This window comes from Odocoileus virginianus, chromosome 4 (genome assembly GCF_023699985.2).
Source record: "Odocoileus virginianus isolate 20LAN1187 ecotype Illinois chromosome 4, Ovbor_1.2, whole genome shotgun sequence".
NCBI classification, from domain to species: domain Eukaryota; kingdom Metazoa; phylum Chordata; class Mammalia; order Artiodactyla; family Cervidae; genus Odocoileus; species Odocoileus virginianus.
Window position 1 is genome coordinate 10,191,374 of NC_069677.1, and position 21,236 is coordinate 10,212,609.

The 21,236-nt window shown below is 36.1% G+C and overlaps 1 protein-coding gene across 2 annotated transcripts in view; it reads left to right on the forward strand.

Moving 5' to 3' along the window:
- SEC22A (SEC22 homolog A, vesicle trafficking protein) overlaps positions 1-21,236 on the forward strand; it is a 94,360-nt gene that overhangs the window by 29,943 nt on the left and 43,181 nt on the right. For both annotated transcript variants that reach the window (XM_020901170.2, XM_020901172.2), the window contains 2 exons: positions 5,209-5,372; positions 6,518-6,712. In XM_020901170.2, the coding sequence (XP_020756829.1) occupies positions 5,209-5,372; positions 6,518-6,712 (359 nt within the window). The remainder of the gene's footprint in view (positions 1-5,208; positions 5,373-6,517; positions 6,713-21,236) is intronic.

Sequence of the window (21,236 nt, forward strand, 5' to 3'; positions counted from 1 at the left end):
GTTCCATGTCCAGTTCTAACTGTTGCTTCCTGACCTGCATGCAGATTTCTCAAGAGGCAGGTCAGGTGGTCTGGTATTCCCATCTCTTTAAGAATTTTCCACAGTTTGTTGTGATCCACATAGTCAAAGGCTTTGGCATAGTCAATAGAATATAAGTAGATGTTTTTCTGGAACTCTCTTGCTTTTTCAGTGATCCAACAGATGTTGGCAATTTGATCTTTGGTTCCTCTGCCTTTTCTAAATCCACATTTAACATCTGAAAGTTCATGGTTCATGTACTGTTGAAGCCTGGCTTGGAGAATTTTGACCATTACTTTGCTAACATGTAAGATGAGTGCAATTGTGCAGTAGCTTGAACATTCTTTGACATTGCCTTTCTTTAGGGTTGGAATGAAAACTGACCTTCTCCAGTCCTGTGGCTGAAAACTATATGTAATACAAATATTATTACCATTTCAGTTTATAACTATTTTTATACTTTTTCATTTAGCATGCTAAAAGGTTCAGTTTTGTTTCTTTAATCTTGCTTTGTAAATCATTTTAAGTATATTCCCAGTACCTAACTACAGGTGCCTGGTGGGCAGGGATTTGGTCTTTGACATTAAAGCCTGTAGAGTAGAATGCTGGATATGTACTGGGTGCTTTATTATTTGCTGTGAGAAAGATCATAGTCTTCACTTATCATTTTAGTTTGGTACAACAAGCCAACAAGTCCTAATAATGTTGATGTTTAGTTGGTGATGTCTAAAAAAAATTTTTTTGACATTTCATAAATAAAATTGGGTACTAGGAAAAGTTTAATGTCTAAACCACTTATTCATTTTGTTGGACTTTAGGAATCACTTGAGGTGTGGCCTGCTTGGATACATGTTAAAATTAGCTTTTAAACAAAGTGACTGAAAGTGATAAAGTCTCCTTATGTGTAGTTTGAACTTCAGCCAGCCTTACCTGTCCCAAACTCTCTTGACTCTTGGAATTCCCTAAAGAAGTTTCTAGTATATGTGCCATGGCGAGGAATCAAAGATATAATGAGGTTAGATAAATTCCTGGGTCAGAAGAAAGGCAGTAGCTATAGAGATCAAATCCCATGGATCCCAAAGTCCAGAAGTGGAAGGAAATAAAAAAGGAAAAGGAAATTAGAGTGAAGTAGGAAGAAAACAGTGGCAATTTAAGAATTGTACTCAAGGTGGAGAAAAGAGGACTTTCTGTTGTGAGGATTAGTAATGACCGTGATAAGAGGAAAGCTGACGAACTTGTTGGACCTTTATAACCATCTGGAGGTACTCAGTGCACAGGTGAGTAATTCTACATGATCTCTGAGACCAGCTCTGTCTTTTAAATAGGGGGATGTTGAAAATTTAGTGACTTGAACTCAAGCCTTCTGGGAACAATGACCTGGAAGAGGTATTTGAAGTTCTGCTCCCTTCTGTCGTTAGTCAGGTGTTTATTGAGCTTCTTGGTGTAGATGCCACTGAGCTGTGCAGTTATCTGTGTATAGTATCTAAACCAGTTAGGTATAAATGAATGATTCCATCTATGCACTTGTTTACAAATTTATTGAGCACTTATTGTGTACTGGACATAGTTTCTAGATATTAAGAATACAGTGGTGAACCATAAAGAATCATCTCTGCTATCATGGAGCATAAATATTAGTGAGAAAGACATGACAACAAACATACAAATATGTAAGTATAAACTGGGTTAATTACATGAAGATAGATAACATATGCTTTATTTACATTAAGTAGGAATGAAATTAGATAAAATATGTAAAATGCTTAGCAAAGGGCCTGATTCATACCAGTTGATCAGTAAACCGTACCTGCTACTATTACTGTTACTACTACTTCTCTTCCTCCTCATTGAGGCAGAAGAACAACAGCTGGATTGTCTGTAACAAGTGAGCCAAATGAACTTGATGGACAGGCTAAAGTCTGCACAAACTTGCTTGCCTCTAGTGACTTTAGACTATTTCATTGCAAGTTGTCCTCAGTGCAATGGTAGTAGTCTTTGAGTTTGTCCCAGTGATATGAAAAAGTAGAACCTTTGATAATAAAGTAGAACCTCTGATAACAGAGTTGTATGTAATTTTGGAAAACCAGCTTTGCATTTAAAAAAAAAGACAGCATTGTAAGGGTAAATTCACTATGAAAAGTCAGAATACTATAGAATATAGCATTTTTGGAGAATATTTAGCATTTATAATAAAATAAAGACTTTGTAATAAAGACTTGAAAACATTAATATACCATCTTAAAAACAGGACTTTTTTTATTTCACAAATAATTTGCCAGGTAAATTGAGTGCAAGCAAGAGAAACCATTTGAGATAAACACATGTAGGTGTCTATGGTTCACTCTGTTATTAATATGGAAGTACAGTAAAACCCTATTATAGCACAAAAACTGAAGTGTAGAAGTTTTCATCATATTATTGAAGGGTAGTGAAATAATGTCTCAGTAGCTACTTGAAAGTTCCAAGTGTTTAGAAGCCAATCACCAATTGTGTTCTATCGCAATTCGAGTTATTGTGAGATATATTTGAATGCTAATGACATGTTGAAGAATTTTGATAGTGAAGATTTTTTTGGACAGGGAAAAGTATTTGGGGAAATCATACTTTGATTTTTCAATTTTTAACAGTTGAAAAATTGATAAATTTCTTGACAATTTTGTAGAAAAGTACAGTACATTATGGCTAAACTTTTTTGACTGTGACCCATAAGAAGAGATACATTTTATTTTGTGACCGTTACTTAGCATACAAATAGGATAAACCAAAGTTTTATGAAACAATTTGCATTCCAGCATTTTCTGTAATATTCTATTTCAGTTTTTAAGAAAATGCTGTGTGTAATTCATTAATTTTATGATCTGCTGGGGAGGGGTCATAACTTGCAGCTTGAAAAACATTGCATCAAATGGCTGTGTGTTAAGTGGAACTTCAGAAAGGAATTTCAGGTTATTTCAGAAGCACAAGATCAGCAGTTTCCCTAGTAGTGTATCCCACACCGTTAATAACAGATGATTAATAGGTGCCAACCTCACATCATTTGGCTTCCTTGGGTGGTCTTTTAAAAAAGATAGATGTATATTTGTTTTCATATGCATAACTCTCACTGGAAGGATGCATATGAAATTAATAGTAACATGAGTTGCTTGAGGGACAGAGAACTGAGTATCTGAGAGCAGCGGTGGGGATAAGACACTTCAAGTATATATTTCCTTTCATTTTTCATTCTTTTAAAATTTGAGTCATGTGAATATTTTAAAAGTTAAATTTAAGATGATATTAATAAATAAATTCTGCTTCTATAATAGTAGAGAAAAAGGGGGAGAGAGGGCCTCTGATATGGATCAGGGTTCGGTAGTAAAAATTGCTGTGACAGATTAGCAGTGTCTGGCATGGGATTGGCGGTTACAGCCTGTACGCTCTGTTTGCTTCCCTTGATCTAGACCAGAACTGTGTTGACAGTACCATGCAAGAACGTTTAATGACTCATTAAAAACTGTCAATTAGTGTCCCATACTATGCATGTTATAGGGCAGTGTATACTTTGTTTTAGAAATTTTTTTTCCAATGGAAGATGGTTACTTTAAACATTTTTGTTTTTAAATTTTAACTTATGTAGAAATAATTTCAAACTTTCAGAAAAGTTGTACAAATATGAAAATTACAAATAATACTGGAACCCAGAGTCACATTTTGTTAACATTTTACCCATTTACTTTATTGTTTTATCTATCTATCTGATTTACTTTTGTCCAAACCATTTGAGAGAAACCAAAATACCATACCCTTTTATTCCTAACTACTTCAGAGTGTATTTTCTAAGGTTAGAGATATTTCTATACTTAATTATAGTACAGTTATCAGGTCTAGTATATTTAATATTGATACCATGCTTTTACCTAAACTATTGTACTGGCTGTTTTCTGTTTTTGTCAGTTGACCAAGGGATGTCCTCTATAGAATTTTTCCCCTTTTCTAACACAGAATCCAGACTAGTGTTAGGTATTGCCATTTAGTTGTGTCTCTTTAACCTCCTGTGGTCAGAAACATTTCCAAAGCCTTTCTTTCTTTCTTTCTTTTTTTTTTTTTTACAGCATTGAGGTTGCTGAAGAATACAGCTCCCCGCCCCACTCCCTTTTAAATAAAACAGAATGTTGATTATTCTGGTGTTCCTTCATGATTAGATTCAGATTATGCATTCTCAGCCAGAACTGATAGGTCTTACTGAGGATCACATCTGGAGGCATGGGAAGGCCATCTGTCCCTCTTTAGTGATATTAGAGTACTTGGTTAAGGTGGTATCTAGTTTCTGCTGTTTGATAAATACAGTAGAATTCCCCTGCAGCCAATAAGCAATCCATGAGAAGACGTTTTAAAGCCATGCACAATTTCCTGCTCCTTACCAAAGTACCTACCTAGATTTAGCATCCACTGTTTATAAATGGATTTAATCTTTACTGTGTAGGCTGCAAAGTGCCAAGTTTTCCAGTTCTACCACTATCTCCACATTTACCAGGTGGTATTCAGCATTCTGCTGTGAATGAGAGTCTTCCTTTCTTCCCTTTTATTTGTTGTTATGAACTCATAAATTCTCTTTTTCCCCCAATGATACATAATTCATTTTGTGAAGTAGAGGATTTGATTTTGGAGTCAGTAGATAACTTTAGGAGGTCAGTAATCATTTTGAAACTGTCTGCCAAATTCTGTGTTGTTTCTGCAAAGAGTGTCTATAACTTTCATCAGAACCTCTAAGAAGTTCTTGATTCGGTGTTAAATTCCTCTAGGTTGAAGGACTGAAATGTTAAGCTATCTATGACCCTTATCTATTTGCACAGTCTTTCCTGCTTTCTACCCCAAATGATAAGTAACTGAGGTGTTCGAATCACAGTATGTGTCCCTCTCTGCTTTTTTAAAATGAATCTAATTTGAGTATGGTTGATTTACAATGTTGTGTTAGTTTCTGCTGTACAGAAAAGTGAATACATTCCACTTTTTTGTCTATTGTTTTTAAACCGCAACTGAAACTAGTATTATATTTCAATTCCTTTAATTTTTTGCTAAAATATTTAATAAGTGTTAATATCATCAATGCCTCTGTAGCAGCAGTGTATGGTGTATAGAGCCAGTCTTGTGAAGTAATGAATTACCTTGATTTAATTTGAAATTTTAAATCCGATGTTTTTTACACTGTAGTTTTATTAGCTCTATGGGAGTGAGCTACATGATGTTGTGCACTGAAAATTACCCAAATGTTCTGGCCTTCTCTTTCCTGGATGAGCTTCAGAAGGAGTTCATTACTACTTATAACATGATGAAGACAAATACTGCTGTCAGACCGTACTGTTTCATTGAATTTGGTAAGGGCCTGAATTTTTTTTCCCCCTTTTCATTATCCTGTCTCTATTTAGTCTTAAATGATTTTTCATCTAATACTAAGGGACAGAGAGAAAACTCAGAAAATTCTACTAACTTGCTTTTGACAGAATAGTTTGACAGTCTATATATTATGGCAGCTTCTTCACTTGGATGCCTATTAGAAAAGGTTCTGTTTGAACTCTGTAGAGGATCGTGATTATTGGCTCAAAGAATTAATCCCAGAGGATAATTTCTCAGTGAGAAATTTATAAGCTAGAGATCCAGAGCTTTGTGTTTATGTGATAGTATTTTTAGGCTGCTTAATGTAGAACAAAAGTTGGCAAACATTTATTGGAAAGGACCAGATAGTACAATTTTAGGCTTTAAGGATTATTTTCTCACTGTCTCAGCCTTTGCCATTATAGCTTGAAAACAGCCATAGGCAATGCATAAATGAATGAGTAATATTTATATTCTAGTAACATTTTATTCACAAATAGAACCAACAGGCTAGATTTGGCCTGTGGACATTAGTTTGCTTGACTCCTGATGCAGAAGGGGGAAAAGGGTAAATTCAAGGTGCAAATAGTGGAAATAAAATTGGGAGAAATTTAAGAAATGTCTTTTATTCATTTCATTAAATTTGTTCTTTAAAGCATATGTTCTAATTGTATAAGCAATAAATAAGAAAACATTTATATGAACATGCAATTTACAGTATATATTTTAATGTAATTACAACTGGTAATACTTACAGATAGTATTTTATGAGATCTGAATCCCTGTACAAATTAAGGCTTTGGTTCAAATTTAAAGGGAGCTGTTTTCAGTTTTTTGTTTTTTTAGAAGTTCAGAGTAATTCCTTGAAGTGGATATAATTGTAGAAGTATTCTCACAATCATGTAATATTAAATCCTTAGTTTATTTATAATTACTAGTTTCTAGAGTATAATTTCTAGTGAGAAAAACTGATGATGCCATGATGTATTAACCATTAAACACAAATAATATTAGGGCATTCCATGACAGGTTGAACATTTAGGATAACAAACTGTTTATTACCAAATTTACTGTCCGTAAACATCACACTTTCAAATGATTTAATTAACAAATGACTGCAAGGAAATTTATTTTTTATTTTACATAGATAACTTCATTCAGAGGACCAAGCAGCGATATAATAATCCCAGGTCTCTTTCAACAAAGATAAATCTGTCTGACATGCAGATGGAAATCAAACTGAGGCCCCCTTATCAAATTTCCATGGGTGAGCTGGGGTCAGCCAATGGAGTCACATCCGCATTTTCTGTTGACTATAAAGGTGCTGGTAAGATTTCTTCTGGTGAGTTCTGGATCTCAATTACTTCATTAAAAAAGTGTTTTCTAAGAACTGAGAGACTCTTAAAAAATGAATTAATTTATTCTAAAATTTTAAAGCAAGTACATGAGAGAATGTAGAAGCTCAAAGTAATTAATCGTTTCTCCCAATGTTTTATATAGTTATCTCTCAGATATGTGATTGGTCAGAAAAATACTTTTAAACAGCAATCTCAAAGGAACTCTTTGCTAGAGAAACATTTAAGAAGGTTTCTTTGTACACATTTTTCTTGAAAAGAATAATAGTTTATTTGCAGTGTATACCTATAGGCATGTAAAGTGCTTTGCATTGTGTAAAAATGACTACATTTGAGGTCAGGGTTCTTGACTGTCACGGAAAATATGATCATCTACTCAGAGGTCCCTCTCAAACAAGGAGTGCCATTCTCAACAGTTGTGACATGTTGAAAGTTTCTGCTTAAAAGTAAAACCCTTGTTATTTTATAAGGTAGTATATGCCACTGTTGAATTGCTTATTTTAAAAATTCTTTCTTGTATTTTTGAGCTAAAATCTGTTCCCTATAATGCCTACATTTGTCTAAGTTCTGTGACCTCTCCCTCCCTGGCTTCAGCTGTACCAAAACATTGAAATCAGCAGCTTTGTGTCCTTTTTATCCTGTTAGTCTGATTAACTCCATGTAAAATATCCCCAATTTCCTTACCCTTTTTGTCTATTGTATTTTGAAACCCTCCTCATCCTGGAAGCTTCCTCTTTATATGCATTTGTTTGTTAGTATTCTTCAGATGTGGCATTCAAGGCTGAACACAATGTTTCATGTTTGGTTTGATTAATACAAATTATGGGAGAGAGAGGAAGCAGATTTTACTAAAATAATCCAGCTAGTCAGAAAACAAGTAAACAAATAGTAGTAACAATCCCTGGGGGAGAGGAGGTGGATCAGTACCCAGAGTTGTTAAAATATAGTTTCTAAAATTCCTAGTTTCCAATAAAAACAATTACAAGACATTCAAAAGAAAAGGAAAGTATAATTCATTCACTGAGGACGGGGTATGGTAGGGAAGGCAGGCAATAGAAACTGCCTGTGAGAATGATCTGATGTCAGATTTAACAGACAAAGACTTCAAAGTAGCCATTATAATTTTTTTCAAAGAACTAAAGGAAGCCATGATTAAAGAATATGATAGTGATGTCACATCAAATAGATAGTATTAATAAAAGATAGAAATTTTAAAGTAAAGGAACCAAATGGAAATTCTGGAATTGACAAATACAGCTGAAATAAAAAACTTGCTAGTTGGGCTCAACAGTAGATTTGAACAGGCAGAAAAAAGATCAATAGAGATTATGTAATCCAAAGAACAGAGAGAAAAGTGAAGAAAAATGAACAGAACTTCAGAAAAATATGGGTCCCTATTAAGCACACTAACACATGCATGATGGGAGAACCAGAAGGAAAGGAGAGAGAGGGGAGCAGAAGAAGCATTGAAGAAATAAGAGCTGAAAAGTTTCCACTTATTCATATATGTCAATCTACTCCTCCAGGAAGCTCAAGGAATTCCAAATAGGATACATGCAAGAGATTCACAAATAGATGAATCATTAAAAATGCTGAAAGACAAGGAAAACTCTAAAAAAACAGCAAGAGGAAAACAACTTGTCATTTGCAAGGTTAACCACAACAAAATTAACAACTGCCTTCTCAACACAAACAGTGGGGACAAGAAGGTAATGGGATAATATGCTCAAAAAACTCAAAGGGAAAAAAAAAACTCAACCAAGAATCCTATATATAGCAAAGCTGTCTTTCAAAAATGAAGGTGAAATAAAGATATTTGCAGATAAGCAGAAGATGAGAGAATTTGTTGCTGGTGGACTCACCTTAAAGAAATACTAATGGAAGTTCTTCATATTTGAAAGCAAGACCCAGACAATAATTTGAATCCATACTGAAAGGAAAAAAAGCAAAGAGCAATTGTAAAGGTAGTTAGACAATAAAATGTATTTTCTTCTTTTCTAAGTCAATTAAAAGCAATAGTATAAAGCTATATATATATATATATATATATATATATATATACATAGTCTCAGTAGATGTGGAAAAAGCTTTTGACAAAGTTCATCAACCATTTGTGATGAAAGCTCTCCAGAAAGTAGGCTTAGAGGGAACCTGCCTCAACATAATAAAAGCCATATATGACAAACCTCTTGTGTTGTTGGAAGAGGGTATTTGCTATGACCAGTGCGTTCTCTTGGCAAAACTCTATTAGCCTTTGCCCTGCTGCATTCTGTACTTCAAGGCCAAATTTGCCTGTTACTCCAGGTGTTTCTTGACTTCCTACTTTTGCATTCTAGTCCCCTATAATGAAAAGGACATCTTTTTTGGGTGTTAGTTCTAGAAGGTCTTGTAGGTCTTCATAGAACGTTCAACTTCAGCTTCAGCATTACTGGTCGGGGCACAGACTTGGATTACCATGATATTGAATGCTTTGCCTTGGAAACGAACAGAGATCGTTCTGTTGTTTTTGAGATTGCATCCAAGTACTGCATTTCATGCTCTTTTGTTGACTATGATGGCTACTTCATTTCTTCTAAGGGATTCTTGCCCACTACTGCTGCTGCTGCTAAGTCACTTCAGTCATGTCCAACTCTGTGTGACCCCATGGACTGCAGTCTACCAGGCTCCTCTGTCCATGGGATTTTCCAGGCAAGAGTACTGGAGTGGGGTGCTATTGCCTTCTCCTATTCTTGCCTACAGTAGTAGATAAAATGGTTATCTGAGTTAAATTCCTCCATCCCAGTCCATTTTAGTTCACTGATTCTTAAAATGTCGACTTTCACTCTTGCCATCTCCTGTTTGACCACTTCCAATTTGCCTTGATTCATGGACCTGACATTCCAGGTTCCTATGCAATATTGCTCTTTACAGTATCAGTCTTTGCTTCTATCACCAATCACATCCACAATTGGGTGTTGTTTTTGCTTTGGCTCCATCTCTTCATTCATTCATGCAAAGATGGGCACAATAAAAGACAGAAATGGTATGGACCTAACAGAAGCAGAAGATATTATGAAGAGGTGGCAAGAATACACAGAACTATACAAAAAAGATCTTCACGAACCAGATAATCAGTGGTTTGCTCACTCACCTAGAGCCAGACATCTTGGAATGCAAAGTCAAGTGGGCCTTAGGAAGCATCACTATAAACAAAGCTAGTGGAGATGATGGAATTCCAGTTGAGCTCTTTCGAATCCTAAAAGATGATGCTGTGAAAGTGCTGCAATCAGTATGCCAGCAAATTTGGAAAACTCAGCAGTGGCCACAGGACTGGAAAAAGTCAGTTTTCATTCCAATCCCAAAAAGAAAGGCAATGCCAAAGAATGTTCAAACTACGGCACAATTGCACTCATCTCACATGCTAGTAAAGTAATGCTCAAAATTCTCCAAGCCAGGCTTCAACAGTACATGAACCATGAACTTCCAGATGTTCAAGCTGGTTTTAGAAAAGGCAGAGGAACCAGAGATCAAATTGCGAATATCTGTTGGATCATTGAAAAAGCAAGAGAGTTCCAGAAAAACATCTATTTCTGCTTTATTGGCTATGCCAAAGCCTTTGACTGTGTAGATCACAACAAACCGTGGAAAATTCTTAAAGAGATGAGAGTACCAGGCCACCTGACCTGCCTCCTGAGAAATCTGTATGCAGCTCAAGAAGAAACAGTTAGAACTGGACATGAACAACAGACTGGTTCCAAATAGGGAAAGAAATATGTCAAGGCTGTATATTATCACCCTGCTTGTTTAACTTATATGCAGAGTACATCATGAGAAACGCTTGGCTGGATGAAGCACAAGCTGGAATCAAGATTGCCAGGAGAAATATCACTAACCTCAGATATGCAGATGATACCACCCTTATGGCAGAAAGCAAAGAGGAACTAAAAAGCCTCTTGATGAAAGTGAAAGAGGAGAGTGAAAAAGTTGGCTTAAAGCTCAACATTCAGAAAGCTAAGATCATGGCATCCAGTCCCATCACTTCATGACAAATAGATGGTGAAACCGTGGAAACAGTGATAGACAATTTTTTTGGGCTCCAAAATCACCCCAGATGGTGATTTCAGCCATGCAATTAAAAGACGTTTACTCCTTGGGAGAAAAGTTATGAGCAACCTAGACAGCATATTAAAAAGCAGGGACATTACTTTGCCAACAAAGGTCCATCTAGTCAAGGCTATGGTTTTTCCAGTGGTCATGTATGGATGTAAGAGTTGGACTATAAAGAAAGCTGAGCACCAAAGAATTGATGCTTTTGAACTGTGGTGCTGGAGAAGACTCCTGAGAGCCCCTTGGACTGCATGGAGATCCAACCAGTCCATCCTAAAGGAAATCAGTCCTGAATATTCATTGGAAGGACTGATGCTGAAGCTGAAACTCCAATACTTTGGCCACCTGATGCGAAGAACTAACTAATTTGAAAAGACCCTAATGCTGGGAAGGATATGAAGGTGGGAGGAGAAGGGGATGACAGAGGATGAGATGGTTGGATGGCATCACCATCTCAATGGACATGAGTTTGAGTAAACTCCAAGAGTTGTTGATGGACAGGGAGGCCTGGCGTGCTGTGGTCCATAGAGTCCCAAAGGGTCAGACCCAACTGAGCAACTGAACTGATGACAAATGTACAGGTAGCATCATACTCAATAGTGAAAGGCTGAAAGCATTTCCTCTAAGATCAAGAACAAGACAGCAAGCGTCTTTTAATTTCTTGGCTGTGGTCACCATCTGCATTGATTTTGGAGCCCAAGAAAATGAAAAATGACACTGTTTCCACATTTTCCCCATCTGTTTGCCAAAGTGATAGAATTGGATGCCATGATCTTAGTTTTTAAATGTTGAGTTTTAAGCCAGCTTTTTCACTCTCCTCTTTCACTTTCATCAAGAGGCTGTTTAGTTCCTCTTTGCTTTCTGCCATTTAAGTGGTATCATCTGCATATCTGAGGTTATTGATATTTCTCCCAGCAATTTTGATTCCAGCTTGTGATTCATCCAGCCCGGGATTTTGCATGATGTACTCTGCTTATAAGTTAAATAAGCAAGGTGAGAATATACAGCCTTGATGTATTCCTTTCCCAATTTGGAAGCAGTCTGTTGTACCATATCCGTTTCTAACTGTTGCTTCTTGTCCTGCATACAGCTTTCTCAGGAGACAGGTAATGTGGTCTGGTATTCCCATTCTCATTAAAAATATTCCACAGTTTGTTGTGATCTACACAGTCAAAGCCTTTAGCATAGTCAATGAAGTGGAAGTTTTTTGGAATTCCCTTACTTTTTGTATGATCCAGTGGATGTTGGCAATTTGATCTCTGGTTCCTCTGTCTTTTCTAAATCCAGTTTGCACATCTGGAAGTTCATGGTTTATGTACTGCTGAAGCCTAGCTTGAAGGATTTTCAGCATAATCTTGCTGGCCTGTGAAAGAAGTACAATTGTATGGTAATTTGGATATTCTTGGCATTGCCTTTCTTTGGAATTGGAATGAAAACTGACCTTTTCCAGTCCTGTGGCCACTGCTGAGTTTTTCAAACGTGGAAAATCCTGAATATGCTACCAGAAAACTACTAGAGCTCATCAATGCATTTGGTAAAGTTGCAGGATACAAAATTAATAAACAGAAATATCTTGCTTTCCTACACACTAACAATGAAAGATCAGAGAGTTTAAGGAAATAATTCCATTTACCATTGCATCAAAAATAATAAAATACCTTGGAATAAACTGATCTAAGAAAGTAAAAGACCTGTACTCAGAAAACTGTAAGATTCTGAGGAAAGAAATCCAAGATGACAAAAATAGATGGAAAGATACACTATGTTCTTGGATTGGAAGAATCAATATTGTCAAAATGACTATACTACCCAAAAGTGATTTATAGATTTAAAGCAATCCCTATTCAAGAGCATTTTTCAAAGAATTCAAAGAAAAAATTTTACAATTTGTATGGAAACAAAAAAGACTGAATAGCAAAAGCATCTTGAGAAAGAAGAATGGAGCTGGAGGAATCAGGCTCCCTGACTTCCGACTATGCTACAAATTTGCAATAATCAAAACAATATGGTACAGGCACAAAAACAGAAATATAGATCAGTGTAACAGGATAGAAAGGCCAGAGGTAAACCCATGCCCCTGTGGCCATCTAATGTATGAAAAAGGAGGCAAGAATATACAATGGAGAAAAGACAGTCTCTTCAATAAATGGTGCTGGTAAAACTGAATAACTGCAGATAAAAGAATGAAATTAGAACATTCCTTAATATCACACACACACACACACACACACACACACACCAAAATGGATTAGAACATTCCTTAATATCACACACACACACACACACACACACACACACACACACACACACACACCAAAATGGATTAAAGACCTAAATGCTGGATACCATAAAACTCTTAGAGGAAAATGTAGACAGAACATTCTCTGACATAAATCACAGCAAGATTTTTTTTGATCTACTGCCTAGAGTGATGGAAAAAAAGACAAAAATAAACAAATGGAACCTAATTAAATTTAAAAGCTTTGCACAGCAAAGGAAACCATAAAACAGAAAGACAACCATCACATGGGAGAAAATATTTGCCAATGAAGCAACAGCAGGGATTAATCTCCAAAATATACAAACACCTCATGCAGATCAATATAGAAAGAAAATTAACAATCCAATCAAAAAAGTGTGGAAGACTTAAATAGACATTTCTTCAAAGAAGACATATAGATGGCCAACAGATACATAGAAAGATGCTCAACATTATTATTAGAGAAATGCAAATCAAAACTACAATGAGATATCACCTCACACCAGTCAGCATGGCCATCATCAAAAATTCTACAAACAATATATGCTAAAAAGGGAACCCTCCTACACTGTTGATGGGAGTGTAAAGTGGTACAGCCACTATGGAGAATTGTATGGAGGTTTCTTTTTTTTTTTTGGAGGTTTCTTTAAAGAGTAAAAATAGAGCTATCATGTGACCCAGCAATCCCATTGCTAGGCATATATCTGGAGAAAACCATATTTCTAAAGGATGCATGTACTCCAGTGTTCATTGCAGCACAGCAGGCAATGCAAATGTCCATTGACAGAGAAACGGATAAAGAATAGCTTCTTTATTCTTTCTACTGTACATATACACAGTAGAATACTTGTGTGTTTACTTGGCCATAAAAAGGAATGAAATAATGCCATTTGCAGAGATGTGGATGGACCTAAAGATTATCATAACAGGTGAAGTATGTCAGAAAAAGATGTTGTATAATATTGCAGCTTTCCTGGTGGTTCAGATGGTAAAGAATCTGCCTGCAGTGCAGGAGACCTGGGTTTGATCCCTGCATTGGGAAGATCTCCTGGAGAAGGAAATGGCAACCCACTCCAGTATTCTTGTCTGGAGAATTCCATGGACAGAGGAGCAGCAACTAACACTTTATATGTGGATTTAGAAAAATGGTAGAGATGAACCTATTTGCAAAACAGAAATAAAGACATTGACATAGAGAACAAATATATGGCCACCAAGGGGTGGGAGAATGAGAGAGAGGGAAGAACTGGGTGATTGGGACTGACATATGTACATTGCTAGGTATAAAATCTGGAGTAGGAAATGGCAGCCCACTCTAGTATTCTTGCTGGGATAATCCCATGGACAGGAGCCTGGCAAGCTACATATAGTCCATGGGGTTGCCAGGGTTGGACACAACTTAGCCACTAAACCACCACTATGTATAAAATAGATAATGAGCACAAGGAATTCTCAGTGTTCTGTGGTGAGTTAAATGGGAAGGAAATCTATAAAAATGTGGATATATGTATATGTATGGCTGATTAACTTTGCTGTACAGCAAGAAAATAATACAACATTCTAAAGCAGCTATTTGTTGTTGTTTAGTCGATAAGCTGTGTCAAACTGTTTGTGACGCCATGGACTGCAGCGCCTCAGGCCTCCCTGTCCCTCGCTATCTCCTAGAGTTTGCCAGGTTCATATCCTTCAAATCGGTAATGCTGCCCAATCATCTTATTGTCTGCCACCCTGTTCTCCTTTTACCTTCAATCTTTCCCAGCATCAGGGTCTTTTCCAGTGAGTTGGCTGTTCGCATCAGGTGACCAAAGTACTGGAGCTTCAGCTTCAGCATCAGTCTTTCCAATGATTATTCAGGGTTAATTTCCTTTAGGATTGATTGGTTTGATCTCCTTGCTGTCCAAGGGCCTCTCAAGAGTCTTCTCCAGCACCTCAATTTGAAAAGCAACTGTACTCCAATAAAAATTAATAAAAAATAAAACTGTGTATATTTTGCTACCTATGACATATAGAAATATAATGTATTTTCTGTTTCTATAGTGCAAAGTAGGTAGATGGTGGCAAAGTTCCATTGGGTTAAAGAAATGACCCCAGATGGTAATTTGATACCCCAGGTAGTAATTTGATTCCACAGGAATAAATGAAGAAAGCCAGAAATGATAAGAATTCATATAACAAAAACCTGCAAAAATATAATTGCAGTCCTTTTTCCTCTTAATGTCTTTAAAAGACATACACATACACACAGATCAATGCCACTAAAACAGGAGAAAGGGAATAAAGCCATATAGGAGTAGTGTTTTCTATAGCTCATTTGAATTAGGTTAGTATAAATCTGAAGCTGTTTCTGATAAGTTAAGATGTATATGGTAAATTCTAGAGCAGACACTAAGCAAATAAAGAGTGAAAAATCATTGAAGAAAAACTGCAGTATTCACTTAATGTTGAGTATAGCAGTAAGTAAGAAATAGAGCACAAAGTATGAGGGATATCAAAATGAGTAAAAATGGCAGGTGTAAATCTTCTGTCTCAATAATCACATCATTTGTGAATGGATTTTTTAAAATGTGAATGGATGAGACATTCCAGTCAAAAGTTAGAGATTTTAAAAGTGGATTAAAAAACCAAAATTCAAAGATACATATAGATTGAAAGTAAAAGAAAGAAAAAAGATATATATTGCAAACGACAACCAAAAGAGAGCTGGAGTGGCTATTTTGATATCAGACAAATGGAGTTTAAACAGAAACCAATACTAGAAACAAAGGACATTTTATAACAATAAGAGGAATCAATATACTAGGGTATAACAGTTTTAAATACATATGCTTTTCTCAACAGAGAAAATCCTAAAGAATTCACCAAAAAACTGTTAAACTAATGCATCAAGCAAGGTTGTAGGGTACAAGACCAAAATAGAAAAGTCATTTATTTGTGTTCTAAATAATAACAGTGGATAATCTGAAACGGAAATTAAGAAGATCCTAACAACTACTGGCCAAAACAAGACAGACATGGATATATTCTACTGTTTGCAATTAGAAAGAAAGAAAATCCCATATGCTGAGAAGTACCAAACATAGGAAGAAGTTAAAGAAGACCTAAATTAGCGGAAAGTAAAGTAGTCCTTTGTTCACGGATTTGAAGACAGTATTGTTTTCATAGCCATACTCTTAAATTGATACACAGCTTCAGTGAAGTTTCTGAAAATTCCAGCTTTTGTGTGTGTGTGTGCAGAAATTCGCAAACTGATCCTAAAATTCGTATGGAAATGTAGGGAACTAAGAATAGTCAAAATAATCTTGAAAAAGAATAAAGTTGGGGGACTCACACTTCTAGCTTACTACCAGGCTAGATAGTCAGGACTGTAGTTCTGGTGTAAAGATAGACATCCAGATCAACAGACTAGAATTGAGAGTACAGAAAGAAATCCTTGTAGTCAATTCATTTTTAAGAAAAATGCCAAGACAATGGTGAAAGAATAGTCTTTTCAACAAATAATTCTGGGGCAAGTGGGTACCAACTTGAAAAAGAATGAAATTAGACCTCTACCTTACAAAATGTGTTGAAACTGACTTAGAATGAATCAAAGATCTAAATTTAACAGCTAAAACTGTGAGATTCTTAGGAGAAAACTTATATTTCTACAAAGAAAATGTGCAGCTGGCTAATTAGCACATGAAAAAATGCTGAACATCATTTAGTCACTCAGTCATGTCTAACTCTTTGTGACCTCATGGACTGCAGCACTCCAGGTTTCCCTGTCCATCACCAACTCCCGGAGCTTGCTGAAACTCTATTGAGTAGGTGATGCCATCCATCCATCTCCTCTGTCATCCCTTTTTCCTCCTTCTTTCAGTCTTTCCCAGCATCAGGATCTTTTCCAGTGAGTCAGTTCTTCGTATCAGGTGGTCAAGGTGTTGGGACTTCAGCATCAGTCCTTCCAATGAATATTCAGGACTGATTTCCTTTAAGATTGACTGGTTTGATCTTGTAGTCCAAGGGATTCTCAAGAGTCGTCTTCAACACCACAGTTCAAAAGCATCAATTCTTCAGCGCTCAGCTTTCTTTATGGTCCAACTCTCACATCCATACATGACTACTGGAAAAACCATAGCTTTGACTAGATGGACCTTTGTCGACAAAGTAATGTCTCTGCTTTTTATTTTTTTTTCCATTTATTTTTATTGGTTGGAGGCTAATCACTTTACAACATTGCAGTGGTTTTTGTCATACATTGAAATGAATTAGCCATGGATTTACATGTATTCCCCATCCCAGTCCCCCCTCCCCCCTCCCTCTCCACCCGATCCCTCTGGGTCTTCCCAGTGCACCAGACCCGAGCACTTGTCTCATGCATCCAACCTGGGCTGGTGATCTGTTTCACCCTAGATAATATACATGTTTCGATGCTGTTCTCTTGAAACATCCTATCCTCGCCTTCTCCCACAGAGTCCACAAGTCTGTTCTATACATCTGAGTCTCTTTTTCTGTTTTGCATATAGGGTTATCATTACCATCTTTCTAAATTCCATATATATGTGTTAGTATACTGTAATGGTCTTTATCTTTCTGGCTTACTTCACTCTGTATAATGGGCTCCAGTTTCATCCATCTCATTAGAACTGATTCAAATGAGTTCTTTTTAATGGCTGAGTAATATTCCATGGTGTATATGTACCACAGCTTCCTCATCCATTCATCTGCTGATGGGCATCTAGGTTGTTTCCATGTCCTGGCTATTATAAACAGTGCTGCGTTGAACATTGGGGTGCACGTGTCTCTTTCAGATCTGGTTTCCTCGGTGTGTATTGTCTCTGCTTTTTAATATGCTGTCTAGGTTGGTCATAGCTTTTCTTCCAAGGAGCAAGAATCTTTTAATTTCATGGCTGCAGTCACCATCTGCAGTGATTTTGGAGCCCCCAAAAATAAATTGTTTTTTCAAGAAAATTCCATTGTTTCCTCATCTATTTGCCATGAATTGATGGGGCCAGATGCCATGAGCTTAGTTTTTTGAATGTTGAGTTTCAAGCCAGCTTTTTAACTCTCCTCTTTCACCATTATATTGTTAGTCATTAGTAAAAATCAAAGCAAGGTGTTAAGATACCACTTCATACCCACTAGGATGACTATAACAAGACAGACAATAACAAGTGTTGGCAAGGATGTGAAGAATTTGGAACATTCTTATGTTGTTAATAGGATTGTAAAATGGTGCAGCTGCTTTGGAAAATAGTTTGAAAGTTCTCGGAAGAGTAAACAGAGTTATCATATGACCCAGCAATTCTAGTTCTTGGTACATACCCCAGAAATTGAAAATGTATGTCTAAACAAAAATGTGTACATGAATATGCATACCAGTTAAAAAGTAGAAATAACCCAAATGTCCATCAACTCATGAATGAATAAAGTATGGCATATTCACACAATAGAATATTACTAAGTAATAAAAAAAGAATGAAGTATTGATATTACATGGTATCATATGAACTTTAAAACATGCTATGTGAAAGAAGCCAGGTACAAAAGGTCACATATTTATAATTCATTTATTCAGTATGTCCAGAGTAGGCAGATCTACAGAGATAGAAAGTATATTTGCAGTTGATAGGAGCTGGAGGGAAATAGGCATAATTACTAATTGTTATGAGGTTTCTTTTTAAGGTGGTAAAAGTGTTGTGGAATTAGTTGATAATGATGGTACAACTCTGAATGTATTAAAATTTCTGAATTGTACACTTTAAAAGGGTGAATTTTATTATATTTGGATTATATTTCAATTATTAAAATCAGTAATAAATGAAGGGGTTATTACTTTAAAGACTTCCAGTAATGATGGAATAGGGTCATGTCTGACTCTTTGTGACCCCATGAACCATAGGCTGCCAGGCTCCTCTGTCCATGGAATTTTCCAGGCAAGAATACTGGAGTGGGTTGCCATTTCCTTCTCCAGGGGATCTTCCTGACCCAGGGATTGAACCTGGGTCTCCTGCATTGCAGGTTGATTCTTTACTATCTGAGCCCCCAGGGAAGATATTCAGACCAGTAGTCCCATGAAATACATGTAGACAAGCTAAATGGAATGTATATATTATATAGAATAATAGGTCTAATATAGAATTTAAAATATAATGTTCCTGAAGTCTTTGGAGACCTAACAATATTACTAAGAATTACTAGGTTACAGGGGGAAATGGAGGCTCAGGAAAATGAGCCCAGTGTTTGGAACTACTTTTTTGGTGGGGAGGCTTTTTCCAATTCTGGAGGGAACTACTGATAACCTCTCAAGACCTGGGAGGCAGGGATTAGAGGACAGAACCCACCAAGGTGGTGAAACTCATGAGCAACTCTTCAGCTTTGGGTTAGAATTTTGCATGTCTGTACTGTAAGAAAAGGATAGACAGGAATGAGTATGAAGTAGATAGGCTTTATGTATGAAGTAGATAGGCTTTATCAGGACTGAAGCTTAGTTTTGAACTATATTGGTCTCTAAAACTGAATTGAGCTGATTACACTGTGCTTTGCTTCAAAGATCCTGGCAGAAACAAACAAATTTCCTAGAAGAAATAGCCTCACAAGCTTTAGATGTCTATAATACTATTTTGAAAATAGATTGGCAAGCAATCAAAAATAACCAGATTCCTTGAGGAGACTAGACTATGTGAATGCAAACCATTAGACACACACACACACACACACACTCTCTCTCTCTCTCTGTCCCTCTCACAGAAACTGTGGAGGCCAGAAGGCAACTTAATAATAAAAGGATAACTGCAAATGTAGAATGCTGTGGTTAACAAGGATATCCTGAAAGAATAAAGGAGCAGGAATGGATATTCTTGCTTTGTTCCTGAATTTGATCTTACCAGGAAAAGCTCAGTCCAAACAGTTAAATACTTATAATATGGTATTAACTTAGGGTTTATATTTGATACCTTTTTACCAGGTTGAGAAAATTCCCTTATATTCCCAGTTTGATGAGTGGTTTTTATCAGAAACTAAATGCTTTGTCTGCATTTTTTGTCTGCATTTATTGAGATGATTGTAGCTTTTCAAATGTTAAATCAATCTGATGGTTCTATGATAAACCCCACTGTGTCATCCTGTATTATCCTGTTTATATAGTCAGATCGAATTTGCTAAAATTTTCTTAAGATATTGTACGTGTATTCATCAGGGAATTGGTTTGTAGTTTTCCTCTTTTGTGATTTTTTGTGTGTGTGTTGGGGGCTGTCTGGTTTTGCTAACACGAAAAAACTGGCCTCATAGAATAAATGGAAAGGTATTCTCTCTTTTTCAAAGTCTGAGAAATGTTTCTGTAGAAGTTTTATTTCTTTAAGCGTTTGGTGGGTGGAGCCTTTCGAGCTTCTGGTTTTCTTTGTGGTAAGATTTTTATCCAGATTGGTTTCTTTAGTGACTGTGGTTATTTATCTTCCTGAGTGAGTTTTAGTAGTTTATTTAAGAATTCTGTCCATTTTACCTAACTTATTGAATTTTGGGACATAAAGTTTGACATCAGTCTTCTTAGAGTTTATAATTTTTCTTTGTTTTTTTTTTAAAATATATTTTGTATTGGGGTATAGCCGATTAACAATGTTGTGACTGTTTCATGGTGAACAGCAAAAGGACTCAGCCATACATATACATGTATCCATTCTCCCCCATAGAGTTTATAATTTTTATCGATTTTCTTAAAAAACTAGCTTTTGCTTACTTTGATTTTTTATTGTTTTGTTTTCTGTTTCATGATTTATGTTTTGATGTTTATTACTTCCTTTTTCTTTCTTAGAGTTTAGTTGAGTTTTCTTTTTGTAGGTTATTAAGGTAGAAGTTGAGGTAGTTGACTTCAGAACTTTCTTTTTTAATACAGACATTTAGTACTGTGTATTTCCCACTAAATACTGCTTTAGCTACATTTCGTAAATTTAAATTATAATCTATTGCATTTTCGCTTTCATTCTGTTCAGAATGCTTTTTAATTTCCCTTTTGATTTCTTTCATGATCCATGGATTTGTTAGAAGGGAAGACCCAGAGGGATCGGGTGGAGAGGGAGGTGGGAAGGGGGACTGGGATGGGGAATACATGTAAATCCATGGCTAATTCATTTCAATATATGACAAAAACTACTGTAATGATGTAAAGTAATTAGCCTCCAACTAATAAAAAT